This window comes from Lepisosteus oculatus, chromosome 5 (assembly GCF_040954835.1).
Source record: "Lepisosteus oculatus isolate fLepOcu1 chromosome 5, fLepOcu1.hap2, whole genome shotgun sequence".
NCBI lineage: Eukaryota > Metazoa > Chordata > Actinopteri > Semionotiformes > Lepisosteidae > Lepisosteus > Lepisosteus oculatus.
Genome location: NC_090700.1, coordinates 14911625 through 14935317, shown reverse-complemented (window position 1 = coordinate 14935317; position 23693 = coordinate 14911625). Strand labels below are relative to the sequence as shown.

General features: G+C 37.7%; 1 protein-coding gene across 7 annotated transcripts in view; it reads left to right on the top strand.

Annotated features, from left to right (window-relative positions):
• The window catches only part of LOC102697796 (stAR-related lipid transfer protein 13), a 127511-nt gene that overhangs the window by 83845 nt on the left and 19973 nt on the right, over positions 1–23693 (top strand). The window contains exon 1 of one of the 7 annotated variants that reach the window (XM_015342010.2): positions 11571–11583. The exons of 5 other annotated variants lie outside the window; for them this stretch is intronic. Coding sequence is in view for 1 of the 2 variants with exons in the window: in XM_015342008.2 (XP_015197494.2) it covers positions 19630–19642 (13 nt within the window). In the remaining variant the exon portion in view is untranslated. Of the gene's footprint in view, positions 1–11570; positions 11584–19178; positions 19643–23693 lie in introns of those variants that run through there. One more of the 7 variants, XM_015342008.2, reaches the window with a different exon arrangement.

The window sequence follows — 23693 nt, the reverse complement described above, 5'->3', positions numbered from 1 at the left end:
ATCTGCTCAAAATGAACAGAACAGTCTCAGTTTAAGACAGTGATTAAGTCCTAATGATATTAGCATAAAACAGGTATTCCACAGAATGGGAAGGTTTAATCAATCCACTAAAGTATTATAGTTTCTTTCCAAAACTCTACCTACTTTGTTTGAATTGCTTTATACAGTTCCAGCTGTATGTTTCTGCTTAAACTGATATTGAACTAATATTTAATTTAAAGGCTTGCTTGGTCTTTTCTTAAAGGTTTAGTCTTAAAACCTGTTTAATAAAATATTGAATGTAATTCACTATCATTTCAGGTTGCAAACGAAAGAAGAATAGCCCATCTAAACTATTTGATAGTTCGTAACTAATTAATTCTAATTTCTTGAAAGAAGCCAGGGTATCAGCTTTTACAACATGGCCCATTCTCACTTCCACATAGATTTGTGTTTCCTTTGATTTTATGTTTCTCTGTTAATTCTGAAGAAATCAGCTGGGCTGACTTTATCATAGAGTATTTTGAACAATTGCCTCAGGTCCCCATGTAGTCTTTGTTTAAGATAAAAAAAGTTCAGCTCCTTCAGCTTGTCAGTGCTGGATATTCACTTTAGCACCAGAATGTATCTGTTTGCTCTTCTCTGGACTGATTCCAGAGTAACAATGTCTCCTCTATAACATGGTGACCGAGATTGTACACACTATTCTAAATACGTTTAACCTGCCTTGATTAAAATTCTGTGCTTTTAACTACTGTATATATCCTAACATCTTGGACATTGTATAGAAGATGTGAATGATGTGTCGAAATGAACATCAAACTCTTTTTTGTAAGCAGCCTCTTCTATCTCAATGTTTTCCGTTTTGTATTTATAGTTTTATGTTTTTGCCACGTGGATGCAAAACACTGCACTTGTGTAGATTAAACATTATCTTCCAGTCTTGCCCAGTCTTGCATTTTACATGAATCACTTTGAAATTCATTTTCTGTGTCTGCAGTGTTTGATATTCCTCTTAATTTAGTATAATCTGATTAGTTTACTAAATACCAGAATCTAGATCATTGATAGAAATTAAGAGCAGTGACCCTGATACAGATCCCTATTGTATTCCATTAATTGTTTTATCCTAATTTAAGCAATCACCCCTTATCTGTTGCAGCTACCTTAGGTGTTGTATTAGAAGTCTGATTTATTGGTTTATTAGGTGCATGATTCAGTTTTCTCACCCTTATTATGGATGGGCACTATATTACCATTTCTCCAGTCCATTTGTCATAACCCTGCCTTTACCAACTGTTGGAAGAGTTACGTCAATGGATTATAAGTAACATCTGGTTCAGCTGTTAAGATATTATCGTGCCCAGGAGATTTATGCATCTTGAGTGCTTCTAGTACCCGAAAGACTCCTGCCTCTTCTATGCTAATATTATTTAATAGAGGAGTTTGTCCTTCTGTAATAAATATAAATGATTTATGAATATAAATAATTATGAAATCCATCTTTGCCTTCAGCCAGGTGCCCATCCCTCCCACTCTTAACCTTAAGCAATAGAAAAGTTGCATATGTAAACATCTCAAAACATTAAATATATCCATGACAAATTTTCTGGGAGGAATTTCGATGATAATACTTGGAAGAATTTGGGCATATTTTTAGGGGGGTTCATGCCAGATCACATTGTGACAGCTACTTCTTTCGTCATGCTGTAATTTTAACCTCAGCATGGTTAAAAAACATGTTTGGAAAGCCTGAGATTTTGACTTTAAAGTTATTCTGGTGGACATGAAAAAATGGTAAGAGTTAGTGAAGCAGCTATTGATTTGCTTTTGTCTTTGTCTGTTTTATTGCTTATGATCATGCATCTGGAAGCCAGATTCCCAGGTTCTAGGAGATACTTACCCATCTGTTTCTGCAGCTAACAGAGCTGACTTCACCAGGGAAAGAATTCCGACAATGAAACTTTGGTCTCACAGAAAAGCAGGAAATTTCTCCACACATACACAGGCTCACCCACTCGCACACTGCCACCTCTGTACAGATATCAATGTACTATTCATGACTTCATTTAAAAGAAATTTCCTGTATGATTCTCTCATTCCCTTCACAGATTTCTTTAAACATTTTTTTCCAAGAGAGTGTTAACCAAGAGTAGGTTTATAGAGTGATGTGCAATGTTTTTCTTATAATAGAGTGATGTGCAATGTTTTCTTATTTTTTTGTAATAGAATAATGTGCAATGTTTTTCTTATAATAGAGTGATGTGTAATGTGGTTCTAATTTTTTTTGTAATAGAATAATGTGCAATGTTTTTCTTTGCTTCTTTTTTTTTGTTTGCTTTCTATTTAAATGTACAGGAGTGCTGTGTGTCCATAATAAATTTCCCTCAGGGGACAATAAATCTTATCTTCTTATATCGATCACCTGATAAGGGGTTTAGATTGCTGTGAACTAATTTTTCTTACATGTTGCATGTATTGTATTTCCATATGGGTTACAAAAATCTATTATTGTCACGTCTGTCTTTCTTGTTGTCCTGTGTAATAGCATACTGTACTAGTAAACTAGTGTCCCAAAAAAAGAGCAAAAAACAGATTTTCTTATTTTTGCTTTTAAGGCTATTGTTTTTTTTTCATCATTGGTTACTATCAAGATTGTTGAGTGAAAGATGCTCTAACCATGACTAAAAGCTCTGTGTCTGACTGAGGGCATTTGTTCTGAGTAACTTGCTTGCGTTGAAGGTGATTAATCAGATGAGTTTAAGACAGGAGGTAGCTATAAGTGACCCTTATAAGGCCACAGGAGTCACTTTTCAATGACCTTGGGCTGACAAGTGCGCTGTTTTTCTCTGCAATGATCACTAACTCATGGCTGTGTTGTGTAATCTGGAGGTGAGAACTCTTGCTCTTCACAGCTCAGATCTATAGCATTACATGATAGTGATGGTGATATCCAGAGCTACAGTGTGTAGGAGTGCAAAGTGTGCAGCTGAACATTCTTGTGGGCTGTTCTTCTGGAGTGTTTCCACAAACCTTCCTCTTCTATAAGCTTCTTATACAGAGTACTCTTCTGTCAACTGAGGACACCTGGAAGTGCCTTCAGATTGCCTTGTTGTTTCTAATAAGATTTGCTCAAAGAAAGGAAAGACATATTTTGAAACGTTCACACGGCAGATTTAAAATTATTTCTGCGAGTTTTAGGGTCATTCATTTTTTGCAATAATCAAATTGCCTTTCTTCTTTTTATTTGGCTTTTCACATTAAGCATCCAGTTTTATACATTCAGTTAAATTCACTTTAATTTCTGCCAGAGAGGTTGGTTTATGGAGTGAATGCCTACAAAAATGAGGGGACCGTTCAGCACAGGTAGTTCATTAGGTTTTTCAGTAGGTAAGTGATCCAAAGATCTATCTAGCTGTTTCTTGAAAGGCGCCATCGTAATGGCTTTAGCAACATGGCTGGACAGCATTCTCTCAAAACCCTTTGTGTAAAGAAGTGCTGCCTGTTCTTAATTCTAAATGCATATTCCTGTATGTTTTTACCTGTACCATTTTTACTGTACTTGTTTGCTTGCTATGTACTGTATAACACATACAGTATATGTATAACTTTTATTTTTGCTCAATTTCCTTCGCAGATTTCTAATTCCAGTATTAGGTTTGCTGATCTAAAATTGTTCGTCTCATAATATCATTTTCTTTCATTTTTCTCAGTTATCTTAATTCCATCTTTACATATTTTTTCCTTTCCTGATTAAAATACACCAACATTACAAGACATCTGGCTGTCTGATCATTGGGTTAAAATTCTCACATTTTAACAGTATAAAAGTTGAAAATATCGTATGTGGAATAAAGTTCAAAGTCAGAATTGTTAGCCTGTTCTTTAATATAGGAAATGACGCTGAGAATTTTTTATATTAAGAAATCAAAACCTAAGAGACTGTTCATGATACATAACTGGTTTATGTAAAGTCTCTTTAATCACAGAAAGAGCAGAAATATGTCGGCAATTAAAAGGATGAAAAGAGGGCAGATGTCAGGGCATTGTGCCATAACTTCATGGCAGATGCGCAAAACAAAATAGCTTACTCTTTTGTGCCATGCTATTTAGCAATGGTAGATTCAACTTTTTAAATTCTTCCCTTATTTTAGTTTCTGTAGCTGCTGTTTGCTACAGTAGGTGGGCTGAATGCCCTTCTCTCATTTGTAATAGTTACTGGTATTTGCACATTCTTTTTTGTATTGTTCTTTGCAATCTTGATATGAGGTTGTAATTTTAACCTCAGCACTATATCACGGGATATTTTTTTCTGTAATTGTTTGGCAGGCCTTAATAATATTGCTTCATGCCACATTGCCCTTGGCAAAGGCATAGCCCAGAGCCAGGTATAGCTTCTGTACAATTCCCTACCCACTGATCTGGGACACCGTTGCTCTGATTGCAGTTGCTCTGATTGAGACTTGTAGTCTCCAGTCTTCTTAACAGAGCAAGGAATGTCTTGTCCTGTTGAGATATGCGTACGTTTTCCTTTAGAACACCTTGCCCGCTCAGTAGCATTCATGAATAAACAAATGTTGCACCAGCATATTCATGTGTGGTTACAGTATATATGTGCATTATACAATATACAGATGTCACCACTGTGACCCTGATGTGCACTAAAGTGATGAAGTTATAAATGGAAAATTTACTCAAGAATTCAGGTGGCCAAAAGGCAAGAGCTCAATGAACTGTTTCAATCAGTATTCTTCAGCTTGAGAATTGATTTAGAGTAAAGTTTAAACTGAAGGAAAGCAGACTTTTTTCCACTTTGGCACTAGTACTGTCCATTGAAGGGTTTCAAAGTAGAGCAAGGTGGGGTGCCTTCTTTCAGGTTTTTGTCAATTTTAACTAAAACGTGGAATATGAGATTTACATCAAATTTATTGCTTCAGTGCCATCAAAACCACTAGAGACTGTGAAAGGTTTTACGACTACACATACTGTATTTCTCCTGAGTAGAGGAAATGTAAAAATATCTGGAAAACATCAGCACTTTCTGGAGTAGTTCACACTGCTACTCAAGATTAAGGCTCACAATCTTCTTTCGGATATAAATTTTATTATTATGTGAGAGTCTAATTTTACATCTACAAAGAAAAGCAGGCAACAGTGATTGAACAAATACTTCATAACAGCTGGACTATGATGATATGGTCAATTTCCTGTTAGGTGTGATTAGTTCAATGGAACTTTATTTTGACCAAAGGAAGACATCAGAAATCATGAGTATAGTACCTTTGTATCACAACTGTACGGATACAACATGAATGTCATTAAACTGACATGATAACTTAATCGTACTGGTAGGTTATCTAAATCTGTCTGATAAAATTGGTTTAAGCAGAAACAACCATTGACACTTGTTATGAATGGATATTTGACAATGAATTTGTTATCTGCCTGAGGCTCAGAGTGGAACTGAGCCCCCCATACGACACAATGCAATGCTCTGGAAGCTGATATTGATGGCAGTGTGCGAAGAGCTTTTCTTCGTCAAAGAGAGTTTTTGATCGTTGAGTAAAAGTGGAGGCATTTTAAATTGCCACCATAATAGGACGCAATGTGGATTTATGACTGGCAACATTGTAAATATAGTCTTGAGCATCATTGCCTTTTAGCATAAAAGTTTAGACTGTAACAATCTCTTTTGCTACGTGTCTACATGTTCCTCAGAGTCTGCATATGTCTTTTTAGGCATTTGATCTCTTTACCGCTCCTTCTCTGAACTCTCTTTGAAAATGTATCGTCTATTCACAGGATGTTGAATTTCAGGGGTGAAGAATACACAAGGAGTTCACACACTCACTGAAGGGAAAAGTGCTGAATGTCACAGCCCTGTTGGAATGCATCCGATGCAAACATAGAGCAGAACAGATCATCACTCCCCTGCTGGTGTAGCTTAGCTTTACTAATGTTAGCATCAGCAATATGAAATATAGTTGTCTGCAAATACTTGATTTTGGTAAAAAATTCAAAAATGGTCTCAAGTGCTTGACAAACTGGACTTCCAGTTAACTACAAAAAGAGATTTTTTTGCATTGTGGAGATTTGCATCTTTATAATGAATAAAAATAAAAATCCATTAGAATTGTCTTTAACATGAAATAACATTGCATCGTGTGTCTACTGGACTTATAGTGTCCAAATGTTGTTTGTATACTGCATATTTTACAGAATGTCATTTCTTAGTATACCTTTCTTGCCAATTACAGTAACCTTGAATTGAGTCTTTGAGAAGGCAGATAAATTTCCAAGACAGAGTCTTAAATCTTATTTGCCATAGAGACTTTTATTTATATTCTAATATGCGTTAATGTTGTTCATTACTCAGTAATTGCTGTACATTCAGGCTCATTTCAGTTTTCAAAAGCAATAATAACCTTCATATATTGATTAATCAAGGTAGCAATATGGACTGAATTAGTATTCTCACAGTATGTCTGGATTTGAGGAAGGCCTGTTGTACACAAGCTTGTCTTGCGTTGTTGTGGCAGAAAGATCTACAGTACCATGCTTGAATAGCTCTCACTATTACAGTGATGTTTCTATTTGTAGGTTAATATGCTTAATTGTTTTCACACAAGAACACTAGGATGTGGATCCTGATGTAATGTCAGGAAGGAAAGGAGAGAAGAAGGAAATTGATTAAATTCGACCAACTAAAGCAAAATAAAGTAGGGCTTAAATTTCTCTCTTTCGTCTTTGTAGGTTTTAAACTGAAAGAGCAGATAAAGCCATTGAGAGCCATCTGTTTATAGCTCTTAAGGACCAAAGGTGGTGAAGAAGATCTGGTGAAGATTGTAGTCCCCTTTAATAAGTTTCAGGAGTATAAAAGCTTAACAGCAAAAGAATATGTTTTATTTAGCTTGACCAGATTAATAGAAGACATTTTATCCATTTTCAAAAAGCTGCTTCTTCATAGTAAGGGTAGTGGCAGCCTGGAGTCACAGAAGCATGGTGACCCATTTGTATTCCTTACAATTATGTATCAGTTTATATCTATATAACAGTTTATATAATTCAAAGGATACCAAAATCCTTTTCACGTGATTGACTAACCCCAGCCAGACACTCCCTTGGCAGCAACTACCAGTTGTGTACCAAGGGAGTACACAACTACCAACTGGGGTTTCCTGGTCACCAAGTTCTTTTGACATTAACCATGTGTGAGCTTAAGAAAAGAAAAATCACCACTGTCCTTCACATTTTGTTCTATTGATTTTGACCTTCAATTCTTTTTTCGAAGGTATTTGGTAGGTAGTCCATTTTCTAACCACTTCATCCCATTCAGTTCACAGGAGAGCTGGAGTCTATCCCAGAAAGCTACTGTATGGGCTCAAGGCAGGACACACCCTGGACGGGACTCCAGTCCCTCGCAGGGGACAACACTGACAAAGATGTGCACATACTCACACTCGAGCCATTTTTTCCAAAAATCACTAATCTTTTCATAAATACATGTGTTAAGAGGGGAGAGAAGGGAACGGTTTTAGCTTTTTTTGAATGCCAACAGTGTCAGATAAATTTTGCAGTACAGAACTGAGTATAACACTGGGAATGGTGTCACATGTTGATTAATCATTGACAGAATGGAAAGTTGGTAGATAACTGTGCTTACTGTAATTGTAGCTCTAAAGTAACTTATTAACAGAGCCAAGCTGAAAAATCAGACCTGTCTCTGATTTTTATACTCTGGTTGCAGGCAGCCTTAGAGACACAAATCAATTATTATAATGAATATAAGGTCAAATATAGGCTTTGAAAGTTCGTTATACTTTTAGAAGGATTCGGCAGCAAAAAAGAAGAATGCTTCTGCATTCCCATGTCTAATCAAACATCTTGCCATGTGCTCTTTGTCTAAAGTTCAGTAACGTTAAAAGTGATGACGCATCCATTATGATGCCTTATCCAATACAAGGCTCCACTGTGAGAGCAGAATGTATCTAGAGCCTAAACAGACGCTGATCTGAATCCATGTCACCACCCCTGCGTAAACTTGCCTGTACTCACCTTGTATTGGCCATATGACCTTGTTTGTAGCCTCTCAAAAGCATATTCCCTTTTTAAATGTGTTAAAATGACATTTTTTATGGTTTGCAGTAATACTTAGGTATTAGGTATGGGTAAGCAAACAATGATCATTGTGGTGCAGAGCAGAGATGAATATATGGGTTCATCTCGGACTGGATAGGGGTTTGGTGAGGGGGGAAACAGCAGGCGTTTCTGTTGATGGTCAAAAGCTTTTCTGGGTACCAGTGAGAGCTTCTTCTGCCCCCTGGCTGACATTTCCACATTAACTGTGTGAGCAACCTGGAAATACAGCTCAGATTATGTGTCTGCCTGTAGTTTATCTCAGTGCCATGAAACAGTAAACTGGGTCAAATGGTATATTAATAATTCCAGTCTCACTGTAAAGAAATACAGTAAGTAACATGAATCATGACTGTTTCTGAGAAAAGTACCCAATATAAAAAATATCTCAAATATAACCCAAATATAAAATTTGATAAAAGAACCCAATATTTTTCATTAAAGGTGAGGACAGCTAGAATTGAGACTTGAGCTTTTGATATTTTTACTTTATTATGCCAGGATTTTCTTTACCTTAATCTTACCCCATGAAAGTCAGATTGTTTCAAGACTGGGTACACTATGTCAGGAATATGATGAAGATACAGCAGCTAGTCAGCTTTGATTTGCTATAATGTTTATTTTCTGAAATTATCTAAGGAACAGTAGACTGGGGACTGTGACTCATATTCTTATAAATGTATTTCCTGTATATCATTTAATGATAGTTCTGATTGTCCCTCAGCTGGCTAGTCAAATTTATTAATGAAAATAATACTGGTAGGGAAATTATACATGACACTTGTACATACTGTACTTTTAATCAATAATCCCTTAAAATGCTGTTTGACCCATTCAATAAAACTATAGGTTTTGTTTTCAGTGTTTTTTATCCGATATTTGTCTTTGATGTAGGAAATAAGGTGTTACAAATTTTTACAGTGAACAAGTATGTATATTAACCAGAGGGCTCTGGGGGGGCGGGAAAGGCTAATTTTTGTAAACTGACAATTTTAGTTTAATTAAGCTGAAAGCGAAGTCTAATTACTTAACCTGAATTACTGGGGATGGAATATAATAATCAATTATTAGTTTGATGAAATATGTTCTCTAAAACAAGAAAAGCAAGGCACATTAAACAAAAGTGTACATACATAAAGCAAACAATATATGATGTGCATATTTTTTTTGCAGTGTTCTATGGTACTACCTCTTTGTTTCCCTCTAGTGGTTAAAATGAAAAACTACAAACGTGTGACAAAGCCAACTGCCTGCGTTCAGTAACATAGAGATTAATGTACTGTATGTTCAGTTAAAAGGTCTTCAGAGGAAAATGTACAGTATGTGAGGCTTTTAAATAATGTTATAAACCTGTTTGTTTGATGTACCTTTTCTGTGAAAAATGAAAGATGTTAAAAGTTGAAAAGCTGAAAGTCCTTTTTTATAAACCACTTCACACATCCTTCGTCCCTTTAAAGGACAGATGTGGCTTGGAAACTGAAGGAACCTTAGGGCAAATGAGCTGCGAAAACAGTTCCTAGCCTGCCAGCAGGCATGTTTGGTGTTTCGTCAGTGTGTATTTATGGAGTAGTGTAGAGGTATCGGGCCGCCTTCCAGATATTGTACTCACATATTTGAACACCTGGCAACTGTAACACCACCCTGCGGGCTGAGAAAAGCAGTCGTTCTGGTACAGTACACTCGCAGAAATGCTCAGTACTTCAGTCTACATTGTTTGGCTGATGACTAAGATCACAATAAAGACAGTAGCTCGTTTTGTTGCTTGGAACTGCTCATGTGCGGTTGGAATGGCCGAAGAAGTGTTCCACTCATATTAATGTCTTGGTGGAGCTGTGGGAGGCAGGAGTTTCCAGACTGTAATACAGTTAATTAGCTCCTTGAGTTCCCCAGAGCTGGGCCTTAGTGTCCTGTAGGTCCTCCCTAAAGAAAGATGTAGGCTTTCTCACGCTGGGGGCCCTGTGACTCTTGCCTGCTTGGCCTCAGAGGCCTGACCTCTCCAGGGCCTTTCACATCTGAGGGGAATCCCTGCAGGGACCTTGTGCCCCAGGCTCATCATTAAGCTGAAACAACCAGTTGAGTAGCCCCTAGCGTTTTAGATTACAGTTACCCTCTTTACTGTTTTTTTTTTTCATGAAGGCCTTGATTCTCAAGCTTCACTTGGCCTTCTTTGGACATCTTTCTCAGTATCTGTGACAAAAAAAAATCATCATTTTTGATTACTAATTTATTGGGTTGATGCTTTTAGCCTTACATTTGCGCCCATTTATACAGCTGGGTATTGAACTAGAGCTGCTTGGGTGAGGTGCCTGCTTTAGGGATACAACAGCAGTGTTGCACTGGGGTTTTGAACCCACAGCCTTGCAATTACAAGCTCAGAGCCCATATCACTTCTAACCCACATCATTGCTTTGTCTAATCATCATGAATATCATTCTTCAAATGTAATTGAAAATGAGGTATGTTCAATATATATATATACTCTATATGTGTGAAACTAAATGCCCAAGCTGTATAACAAGCATGTCATTTACTGACGGTATCAGTGTCAGGCCCAGTTTTCTGATTTCAAGCTGTTGATGCTGTGTGTATCAAATAACTTGACCTTGTGAAACTGTAAGCACGTGTGTTAAATTAAAAAATCAAAAGACCAAAATGTTTGTCTTTGATTGTTACAGATCTCACGCATCATATGGGATCCAGCATTGTTAACAAAACAGAGAATTCCAGAGTACTTTTGAAGAAGTGATGAGTGCAATATAATTTAGTTGGAGACAGCATTGAAGTTTTAATAATCAAAATATTCCTTATCCAAGGAATGCCAAAGCAAATCCCAGATTTGAATATTTTTAATGGATTTTGCAGTTTACTCATTTTCTGTATATTCTTAATTTAAAATAAGTTTCCTCAAGTTAGTAGGTTGAGCAAAAAAGAACTGAGAGAAATGGTCTCTCACTTCTAAGACTTTCATGAAATGATAGATGTCGTTGTTCTGGAATCAAATGAATTAATTTTTTTTTTCATCAAGAATTTACAACCAGTAGGAAACTGCGTGATTTGAAAACTTCAAAACTGGAAAAAAACAATGTGCTTGTAAAGGCAAGTTAATTTCTCATAATTAAAATGCCAGTGTAACTACTCATCAGTGTCAGGACTTGCAGTCCGTGAGTTAAGAAGTCGTTCCTTTGACAGCGGTGTTTAATTGCTTGTTGGAAAACAAAGTTACTGTACATACAAATTCATTATCGGAGTGGAAGGCAGGCTGTACAGATCCCAGCTGTGCTTTAGATGAGGGGGAGGGGTTAGGAGCACATCTGAAAAGAGACAGACCAAAGTCTGGCTGACAGAGGAGCCAGGGCATCGGACTGAAAAAGCCAGAAGCCGAAACACACTCCAATTTACATCTGATTTTTGCGGGGAACCTTCTCATTTCTTTTGAATGGTGATGAAATGGAGGGTGGAAGTCCAGAGGTACATTGTTTTTTGTGTTTTTAATTGCAGAAAGCACTAGATGTGCTACAGTGTCATTGAGTTTGTATAGCTACTTTTTGAATGAATGGTTTTGTAGTCTTATCGATGTGTATGGTGTGCTTTCACGACAGTCATTGCCAAGAATAACAGGAAAAATTAAAGTAGGTTTTAAGATCTTGAATGTTCTTTTTTACAATCAGACTTTTTAGAAATATCATAAAACCAGTTACTCCACTTGTCGTACAGTATGTATCCCAAAACTGTGCTCTTCACTTATTTTGGATTATTGTTTCTGCGTGTAAAACATAATGGCATTCTCAGAATGTCTTCAAATAGAAACATACTCTTAATCAGTTGATGACACACTGTGTATTGATAATGCTCTCAGGTAATCAGGACTGAAGCAAATTTAACATAAATATTAGAATACAGAGAATAAAAAGAATTTGACAGATGTGTTGTTAGCTGAAAATAAGAAGAAAAGAGAATGAGGTTAGACAGAAAAAAAAGAATTGCTGGCTCCAAAAGCTAAAGTTGATGTTTTTCTCACCAAAGAAAAAAAAAAACTACACTAGCCCCCAAGATGGATGTCAAAACATTTTAGCATGTGTGGGAAAATGGCTTCTGTCCAATGTCTGGAATCGTTTATCTTCTGTGTAAGTCTTGCAAGCAACTGCTTTATGTATTTTACAGAAAGGTCTGCTGATTGATTTTGGTTTTGTTCAGGGCTGCCTTGGCCACAGGATGGGGATGCTTAGAGATTTGGAGAATTGTACTGCAGCTTTCAGAGGCTAAAGAAGCTCTAGGTGTTGTGGTGGGGGGGGGGGGCTTTCTAGACCTCTGACAAGTAGACACCTGGGTGGGTTACTCTGAGGCCGAGCTAATAGAAGTCATGTGTGCCAGCCCCTTCTGTTCCCACCCCCAGCCCCAGCGGTGACGAATCGGGAATGCACCTGCACTTGAAAAGGTGGCGGAGGAATTCGTATCCATCTGTCACTGCGAACAGTCAAGCTGGCCTTGCTGCCACATGGGTTTCATTGGAGCAGTCTTTGTGTGATGGCCTTAGAGGTGAAAAATTAGCTTTCCTGCAAATGTCCGCAAGGTCTGGTAGAGCCATAACGTTCAAATGACTTTGATGTTAAGACTCACGGAATGGGTTTTTTCTTCTTTTTTACAGCACTGGAAGGTATTATGTTGTTATGCCTGCCATGTGGAGTGTTCCCAGTCCTGTATCATTTTACAGTTCTATATGCAGTACATGACTTAGATTCTTATGATCAAACTGATGTCAATTATATATTTCGGTCTGAACAGCAGGCGTATGTTTAACTGTTTTAACAGTTAGCTTGTCATGAGACATAACAAAAATGTGCTTTTCTTTATCAAAGCGAGCACTACTTCCCCACTTCCAGTCATCCATCAAAGGCAGTTTGTGCTGTAGTCTGTTGTTTACATGGTTTTTAGACAACATGGTTGGCTCTTTCTGAAAAAGAGTAATTTTCCACTTGGAGTTATCTCCAAATATTTACAGCATGTGAAGCATCAAATATTCTTCAATTTCTGCAAGAAAGCAAATCCTGGTCAGACCGGGAAATGCCATTCGCACAGATTTCACATCTAATTCCACATAAAGTAATGAAAAAAATGTACTTATTAATACTAAATTAATTGAAACAAAAAGCATTTTGTACATTCAGATGTAATATATATTTTATAATGTTTATAACTTGCATAGAAACTGTAAAAAATAAAAAAGATGTCTTCATTCATTGAAAGAGATACGTTCCCAGAAAAATGATTCAGCTACAAACAATGATTCAAGACTTCAATTAAGAGAAAAAACATTTTATTTATGTTTGGTAAAATGCAAAAAGTTATTTTTTTCATTCATGCAAAGAAAAACTTTGCAGAGTGTGCACTTTGAATGTGGCTGAGATTCATTTTTTTTGGTGGTGCACAGTTAACATCTGGCTCACTGAGAGATGAACTCTGGCCAATGTCCACCTCCATTCCGTAGTGTAACGTCTTTTGAGAGAAGCTGGCAGCCGCACAAAGCCCAGATTTATACTTCATAGACTTCTACTGGTGGTACCATCATATTAAGAACCTCATGTCTCTGCACACTGGATAGGTGAATTGAAAGAGGATGTCAGGGCTCAACCCATTACTTTTGTGTTGCTACTGTACAGCTCAACCAAATCAGTAACACAATCAACCAGTGTAAATGTGTGTATAAAAAATGTCCAGTCATGCTAATTTCTGCTTCTCTATACTACTGATTATCTCATCATTCAGGGAATTTGGGAATGAGTAAAGATGTCAAGAATATAAATTATTCCTCTTAACCAATATAGTCCCATCTTTCAGGTGGGTATCTGCGTCAGCATGCGTAGGCTGCAAAGGAACAAGTAATAGGTTTATTCCATGCTGAAAAGAGAAGAAAGAAAACACAACGTTTCGGCTGTGGAGCCTTCTTCAGGTGTCACCTTCTCAGGCTCCACAGCCGTAACGTTGTGTTTTCTTTCTTCTGTTTTCAGCATGGAACAAACCTACTACTTGTACCTTAGTCCCTTCTTTCATCTTTAAATTCCATTGACGTTCTTGAATAAGACATCATAATGAAATGGAGAATTCTAAAGTCTGGCAACAGCTGGTCAACCGGTGGACACAAAGTGAGAGTTGGCTCTGTCTCTGTTCTGAGGACTCTGACCTGGCTCTGCAGTTGTGCTTCAGCTCAGCAAACTGCCGTGCCAGATAGTAACTACAAAACTTCTCATTTGTACTAGACTATCACGTTCTTCCAAATTAATAAAGAGTGATGGAAGCTGGCAACATTGTTTTGGTTCAATAACGCGCCAGTGTTGTAATAAGTGCAACATTAATTCAAAAGTAAGTCTTTCATAGAGGGTTTTTACTTGAGATTTTGATGCTTTTGCTTTCATTGGCTTCAGTTAGTATTGAGATTGCTTTATTTTCTTTGAGAAAAAAATGGTTCACAGCTTCTGTTGACTGATATGTAACTACAGATCTCAGAGGCCTGTTTGCCAGAGGCACCAGGTGTAACTGTAGTACAGAATAGCACAGACATTTTTCTTGGAATTCTGTTCTTGGATGTGCTCTAGCAATCTCCCCAATCTATTCTGAAAACTGCTCCCTTTTCCTCAAAGATAAATGCAAAGGTTTTTTATTACTCTGGTAAAACTTTTTCTGTCTAAATCATCTCCCAACTTGCAAATTGAGAGTGAAAAAATATTTTTTAAAATTCTGAATAAAGGCTCAAATGTCCTTTTTCTATCCAAGTCAAATTTGAAACTTCTGTGAGTTAATCTAATGAGAAAAAAATCAAGTACCCCCTGCTTCCCTCTCCACTATTTCAATAGATTGGGCCAATTCTAATTACAGTGTAGAAGAGGCGTGATTTGAAAAAAAAACATTATTTGAGCTAACTTACCTGCTTGAGGAGAATGACAGCCCATTCTTAAGGATAGGACTGTTGGAACTTTTCCCTTTAATGTAGAATGAGAATGCTTCAAGGCTGAAGATGAGGTGGAGATAGTGAGATAGGAGATATGAAAAAAACGCATAAGCAAGTATGCAAAAAGTATGATAGTTCTACATAAGTAAGATGAAGTGGTAGAGATTAGGACTTGACCTTCTCCTGAACTTTATTAGATCAGCTTTTTGTATTCCATGACAGTCCTATCCTGTACATGTGTTAAGTTTAGCTGAATGCCATAAATTCTGTTCTCGAAAACCGTGTCTTGATCCTCTGGCATCCATTTACAGGGCGTGCAAAGAATGTGTTGACTGATGGGTAGTTTGTGTAAGAATAGTTTAGGTCATCCTTAAAGTCCATTCGTTTACATTGTAGTGTCTTTCAGAATAAAACACACGGGGACAATGTGCTGGGAAGTCGTTAACTTTTAGTTCACACTTGACACCTCTAACAGATTCAAAGGGTTGAAACAAGTGCTGGGGGCACAGTGGTTACCATTGCTGTGCTGTGGCCCCGGGTTCAATTCCAGACCCAGAGTGCTATCTGTGTCAAGTTTGTTTGTAATCCCTCTGTTAACCTGGGTTTCCTCCAGTTGCTCTGGTTTCCTCCCACGTTCCAAAAACATACTGAGTAGGCTTTTGAGAAAATGACCCCTGGTGCGCATGTGTGCACGTTTGTGTCTGGCTGTCCTGCAATGGACTGGCGTGTATTGCTCCTTGCAAACCCATTGATTGGGGGGGTAGGCTCCAGCTCCCCAGTGGCGCTAAATTGGAAGAAGAGATTATAAAATGGATAGATGGATGGAACAGCTGCTCTCCGTGTTCATCATCTCTTTGAATATGCCGTCAAGACAGAGCTGAGACCTACCCAGCTTTGTAAAGCAAGCCTGTTATGGTGGTGGAATCTCCTAAGAAGATTGTCTTTCGCTATAGTGGGGAGTACCACTCTCTGAACCTGCTGGGTGGCTCGGCACTGGAAGTATGCCTGCGATGCCTCAGCCTCAGCCTGGGCTGAGGACAAGCTGCAAGCACAGCAATTATTTCCCTTCTTCAGTTCTAACTCTCTCAGTACTGTTTTATCTCTGAATCCAGCTAGCACAAGGGATTGTGTATTGTTTGAAACAGAGAACATACACTTGGTGAAAACTTCACATAAAATATTAAGGACATTATTTTTTATATGCAGTGGTTTGGGCGGCACTGTTTGCGTGTAAGTTTTTTAACTATAGTCCACTCAAGTGACTCCAGTACCCCCAAATTTCTGCCAATCAGTTGTTCCCTGATTACCGTTTAGGCCCACCAGCTTGTCTTCAAGAGAGCTGGTTTTCTGCAGCAGCCAATTGTTCCCACAACATTTCTGTTTCTTCCTGACAAAGCAAGCATCAAATACCCATGATATAAAATAGTACGTAGTAAAAATACAGAACTTAACACAAATGTAAAACGCTTGGCTTTCCATTCTCAAGGCACAAGGCCTTGTGCCACTGCTTGCCAAAAAACAGGGACACCCCCTTCCATTCAGTAACACTCAGACTGTGGTTCAAAAAGGGTGTTGCACTCCAGCAATCCCAAAACCACAGAACTAAATCATACCCTGGATTTCTTATTTTAGGAAACTTCGGCCTGGTCCCCTAGCAACCCTGTGAGTCTGCATAGATTTTTTATTTTAGCAACGATTTTAAGGCAAGGTTTTGAGTACAAGTCAGGCTGGAAATGAGAATTGTGTGTAGGGCCTGACCTACTGGCCAGATTATGTCTTTTTAATTAGGTTTTTAATAAACAGTTATGTCTATGTTAAGATGTTTATTTAAGGGAACAGACTGAATCAGTGTCAAACAAAGATCTGAAGTCTATTAATAAAGGATAATAACGTTAAGGCTATGTTACACAACTCTCCGTATTGCTTTCCCTCACTTATTACCATGTGGACTACAGATGACAAGAAAAGCAATGAGAATACATTTGAATATCAGGAAAAACCAGATTATATAAACTGCTTTTTTAAAGTTCACTGAAAAACTTTATAACGAATCATGCAGGCTAGACATTATACACTAACTAGACTAAATGCATTTCCTTTTAAATGTCCCTTTTCTCTTATAGTATGCAGATTAAGAAGATGACAGAAAATACTAGAAAAAAATTAATTAAGGACATATGTTGACTATGGTGTTCAATGGCCAGCTCTTGCTGATTGTGTGGTATTGTGTTTAGACTTCTGCCTACTAGGGGTTAGACTGAGACTGGGGCCTACATTAATTAAACCCCCCCGCCCCCGTCTCAGACGCAGGAGTGCTTTATTCCCACGAGACTGGAAAAAAATGACTCGAGGCATTCCAGCATTTACTGTAGCTTTTTCCAACACCCACCAGTGTCTCTGCTGTTCAGAAGTGCTTTAATGTACTGCAAGTTCCTGTTTTATGTGCTTTAGTGAGGCGATCTATGCATACCCATTTTTGGTGTTTAAAAAAATCACTTTTTTTAACTCGCCACATTCAATTTAAGTATTTGTGGCTGGAGAAGTTAAGAAAACATGTAGACTGTTTAAAGAATGAGCCATAGGATGCTGTGGTTTATGATGGACTAGACTAGAAAGAGTCAGCCTTAGCAATATGCAACTCTCTGTGCTTGAGTTCAAACAATGGTTTAAAAATGAAAGAGCCTTAAGACAGGGGCTTTTCTCATTTAAGCACTTGCTCCTGATGTGAAGCAGTCAGCCTTAATTGTTTTTTAATCTAAACACTTTTTACATGTTATGACAACAATCTTTTTATTTATTTGAAGATAATCAAATTTTAAAAGCTCCAAATATTCATAGCAGTGTGGTGGATGACTCACTTGGCAAGGTGATTTAAATTCAGAGGTGAGCTTGCGCAGAGAGTAGGGCAATTTCAGAAACCTATTGTCTCCAAAATGCTGTCAATGCTGTTTCAGTAGAAAACCGAGTGGGAGTGCACAGTAGATAAGTCCAATATTTTTTTTACACAAAAGTTAATGTGAACCTCTAATTTTACTTAGACAATACATGGAAGAAATTGAAAATTCAATAATTATCCTCTTACCAGAAAAATAACCTAAACAAGCTCCCTGTGACTTCTTTAGTATCAGAGTTCAACTAGATGACCTGTTGGGAACAAAGAAGAAACTGATTTCAGGGAGATTTTAGAACTTTTGCTTTTTTTTTTCTTTGTTTTGTTAAAGTTATTTTCCTGAAGTGAATCAGGATGTAGTTACAAATCAGATAAACTGCAACATTCTAAAATTTCTATAAGTCAAGATTCCAGGTGTACTAATTTATTTAATTTTATGCTTAATATATTCACATTTACTGTAGTGATACAGATAGTTGACACTTTTTCAACAATAAAGACTCCTAAAGTACCATAGAAAGGATGACAAAAACACTGTTCTCGTATGTGTACTGTAGGTAACAAGAAATTGCATTATAATAGAGCGTACAGACGTCATCACATGTGCAGTGAAATCAGATATCTGTTGAGTCTCAAGTTTATGACGTTTGAAAGGGATTCTCCAGACAGGGCAATCCATTGTTTTGTTTTGGATACCTTCTTCTATTCTCGTTCAGTGGTTTCAGAGCCTCTACCCCTGTAATTACTTATTGCACCGCAACTGTCGTCATTAACAAGGACTGTTACACAAGGCTGATCTTCATGATTCATAAGGTTATATGCACAGTTTGGATTGGTCAAAATAGACACACAAAGATTGCCTGCTTACTTGATTCATTTTTTTAACCTTTGCACAGTTTGACTCATTCAGATAAGTCTTCACGCTCAGACAAAACTTAAGATGTCGATTCTTTTTAACAAAGCATGGCTTTGTTGAAAAAAAACCTGGTCTCCATAGGGTTACATTGTCTCAGAGACATTATGTATAATGTAGTACAGTACTTCAGCTTATAAAGTAAGCAATCCTAATATGACTCACAGCTCCATAGTTTCCAACTGTTTATGTTGTGTTTTTCCCACTACAGCTGCCTACGTTTTTCCATTCCTCAGCTCAGCTAGAACATCTGGAGTTCCCAGCCCCCCAAAGAAATAACATCTCCCAGGACTCTGCCATTATCGCAGTCAGGAGGGGTTTGTGATTCCTTTCAGCTACTGCACATGAACATGCGTTAAACTGTGTATCTTAAGAAAACACAAGGAGAATTTGCTGTCTAAACTCCTCACTGGAAGCTTTGTGAGTGATTAGAGCAGAAAGTCCCAGTGTATTTGCTGGAGTTTGATTACGTCTGATAAAAATTCCTATCTCGCAAGCTTCCGGCCCCCCCACCCCCAAACTCATACCCCTAGTGATTACATGCTTCACCAGAAGTTTGCTTACGAAGAAGAGCAGACAGATGGCAGTGCGAGGAAGTATATGAAGTCACTGCTGGGAGATCCTTGTGCAGGGATTAAGCCTAGAGCCGCGCTCGCCCTCCTCACAGGCTGTCGGAATGCGAACACTGTGGGAAACAAGATGTTGAGACGTGTGTAGGATTTGTGAATCCGCTAGAGAGACTCAGACACGTTAGGAAAAGACTCAAGGATGATAATCTCAAGTGAGTAACAAAAATGTTTTAAATATCTTTAATCCTAAAATGACAAAAGCAGAAAGGTTTACAAGGCTTAATCTGTAATTTAATAATGAATTGTAGAAAGTGCGGTAGTATTTTTTTGGAACTGCCTGTCAGAGGAATCGGTTTAATTGATGGGAAGATAAGGAAACTTAATAATAAAATGACCAACTGACATTTAATTTTGCAACTCAGGTTTTAAGCAGCAAAAGTTGAAAAGGGGTATCATTAATATTCCAAACCTCATATTTACCAAAAATACATTTCCTTTGTTTTTTTTTAGCTGGTAGATTTACAAAGCTTGGTAGATTTGTAAAGCTGACTTGAGCCAAAATCAAGCTGATATTTCTATAATATTGTTAAATATTTCTATTGTATGGGTGACAGGACCTTCTCCTGTTATGCCCCCAAGCTCTGGAACTCTCTCCCCAAGGATATCAGAGAGTCACCTTCTCTAAACTCCTTAAATAAAAATGCTTTTCTTAGTACCACCATCCACGGTCTCCTCTATATATTGTTATTGTGTTTTATCTTGTGTATTCCTCTTATTTATTGTTGTTGTCATCCTGTGAAGTGCTTTGAGAAGCCACCTTTAAAGGCGCTATATAAAATAAAGTTTATTATTATTATAAATTAAGTTCTATTTAGAAAATGCTACAGATACGTATATTTCAGAAAAATATTCTGAAAATGAAAAACGTTTCATGCAGTTTTCAAGTTTAAAGTCATGGGTAATATTGGATTTTTTCCAAAAAACATAAAACACTGAAAGGGAATGTGAAATTGCCTTTTAAAGCTACTATGCGGCCAATACTCCTTTTCGCCTTTGAACAGTAGAACCATGTGTATTCAAAAACAAGCCAGACAGACTGCCTACGTACAGCTGTCAGAAGTGTCTCCTTTGGTTGCTTCAGATCTTCAGTCAGAATGCATTAAGCATTAATTACGTAACACCGATTTCATAACATGAACTGAATTATAAAAGGAAAGGAAGGTGTCAGTCATAAGAGTAGGGATGTCTTACATTCATTATTACAACACTGTTAATCCTAAGGTATGTTATTAAGGGCTGTACTGTACTGTCTCGTCTTTGTGGTAGTGGAATCCTACACGTACACCTTCTACAAGAACTAGACTCCTCCTGGCATCATATACCAGCACACTCTTTCTGTACTGTACAAAAGACTCTGTATTGCGTTACAGAATGTAAAATGCATAGGAATTCCCAGCTCACATTTCATGCTCCACAAAGTAACACCTGCAGCTGTCATACAGCACTGATGCTGACGGCATTCCCGCTGTGGGGCAGGGATGATGAGGAACAATAGAGACTCACAGAGAATCAGGGTCTCGGCCAACTGGACGGGAAATCCTAAACTGCAGATAACACAGGTAGTGCTCCAGCTTGAGTATCTGAAGTATTTTCTTCTGTCAGAGAGGCAGGTGAGACGTTCTCAGGTGTTAATTGCTTTGCTGGCTTGCCTGTTAATCAAAATGTCCTGTCACTTTGGAGAAAGCTTTGATTTGGGGGTGCGGGTGGGGGAAACAGAGGGGAGGCAAAGGCAAGTGAAATTGTTGTAATTTACTTGGCAAGCTAAATTAATCAATGTCTTCTTTTAAAGATTAGGCAGTCGCTAGCAAAAAAAAAGTCTGAGCTTTGACTTGATAGTTGAGCCAAGCTGATTAGTTTAAAAGGTAATTGGTGAGTGCTGTTATTGTTGTTGCTCTGCTGTTTCTCACCTTTTCGTGTGTGGGATAAAGAAACACAGGTGGCCAGTAGGATGTCTGCTTTGTGTCTCATCCATTACCCCTGTCAGTTGTTTTGCCCAATGTTGTGTTGGGAGGTGGGGTAAGGGGCTGTTTTCTTACTGTGTTCCTGTACTCCAGGTTTAAATACTTTCCACAGTCTGCACCACGACTAGCAATAATGTGGTCACCTTGACACGTCACAGAATGCACCTCTCCCATACAGTACCAAGAGTGATTACTTAAAGGTTAGGCTTTCCTTTCTGTGACCAGCATGACAGAAGTTGCAATGCAAAGGATCTAAAGCCCACACAAGGCTTCTGTCTCTTCATGTGAGATTTGTCTCTGTGCTGATTCAGATTCAAGTGGGATCTTTTGCCCTCTCACATTGAGGTGCTTTTAGGAGTGAACTAGTGAACAGGATTTAAATACTCTACAGACAATTGCTTGGGTATGTCTTTTTTTCTGAACATTACCAAAATGTCTTTGTGCTGTATAACACTGATTATGTTAGTGCATGCAGAAAAATGTGAATCTCATAGAGCATTAGCTTTTGTTGATAATAGGTGTTAATATTTTTGTGCTTTAATTTTGTATTTAATGTATTACTGTTCATTGAATATCTTGTGTGCAGTACAAATACTCACATAAGAGGTGTTTAAAAATATTAGAAAACTGTAACTAAGCATTAGATGTTATTAAGATGTGCATCTATAGTGCTTATCAAAGAGAGCCCCTCTTTTGCAAAGCACAAAGGTAAAGTGATTTGCGCAGTGTTAAAGGTTAACTACAGTTTAGGGTACATTTCACATTGCCTTTTCACTTCAGAAAGGAAATGCGGTCATAAAGAAAGTGTAAGAGAGGGACACATTGTTTTGCTGTCTTGTCATTTATGCAATAAAGCTGCAATAACTTGACCAATGATCCAGCACTGGTTCTCAAATGACTGGGCAACTATCCCTCCTGATCCCAGAGTGCTTCTGGTGCACTGTGGCCTGGCATAGCCCTAACATTGTATGCAAACTATTACCATTAAATGACCAGACAGAAAAAGGCTTAATTGCCTGTTTCCTTTTCTGGTTAAGTGGCAGAGGAGCCTTGTGATCACAGAGGCTGGAGCCAGGAGAGGCGGATTCAGAGTTACCAGCAATGGTTAATTTGAGTCAGAGCACGACCCTGACCACTGGGTCACCTCTGCCGGGCACTAATCAGTCCAGCTGTAAAGTGACTTTAAACAGAATGGTACTGGGAAAAAAGTGGGTCCTTAGTTTGTTTTGTCCAGGGTCAACATAACTTTTATTTATTTAAAGCCTTCTGCTTCCTTTGGGTTGTGCTCCAATCTTGATTCTTTGGAGTTTCCATGTGCTTTTGTTCACAAATTGACCCCTTTTCTAACTTAATTGTCTCAGAATCACTGGCATAATAAAATTTAAACATTTTCTGGACTGTTAAGTCCCATGCTTTGTTTAGTAAAACATTACATTCTCTCTCACTCTTTGAATACTTCCCCAGGTATTTCACATTCTTGAGTACATTTAGCACCATAAGTGGTGACATTCAAATGGTAATTTTAAAATATATTTTAAATTATTTTTAATATTTGTTTACAATGAGCTTTTATAGAGCTGATCATCTCATATTTTAAATGTGTGTGAAACAATTGCATTGTGTCTGTACAGTCTGCTGTAACTTGTAATTACTGTTACTGCAATGGGATTCCTGTCCCTTGACAATTGTGTAACTGAGTACACCTTGTTTCTCAGCTGCGTGTTCCTTCTAATCCCCTTTATCTAATGTTATGTAATCTGTCTTCATAAATTCCTTAATTGTATTTTAACTATGTTCTATGCCAAGGATATGAGGAGGTCAGGAGTATTTACTGGGCTTTAATCTAAGAGATTCTAAAGTTGAATGTTGGCGTCTGCATTAATTTAATGTTAAATATAAATGTAACATGATTGCTTGATAGAATTAATTTATTTTACAAAACCCATGTGGGATATTCTTTTTCACTCCAGTTTTATTTTACTTGGATCTGCAGATATTAAGCCAGACAGCAGTGTTGTTATGTAATGACCACAGTGATGTTAAAAGTTAAGTACAGTATGTCCAAACATAGATTTAAGTAATTAATCAAATGTTGTTTCTGTTATTGTCAGAAGAACTTGGGAAGAACATCTTTGAGTAGGATACTAGCAGAAACAGAAACATCCATCCATTTTCTAACCTCTTTATCCAGTTCAGGGTTGTGGGGAACAGGAGCTTATCCTGGAAAGCAATGGGCGCAAGG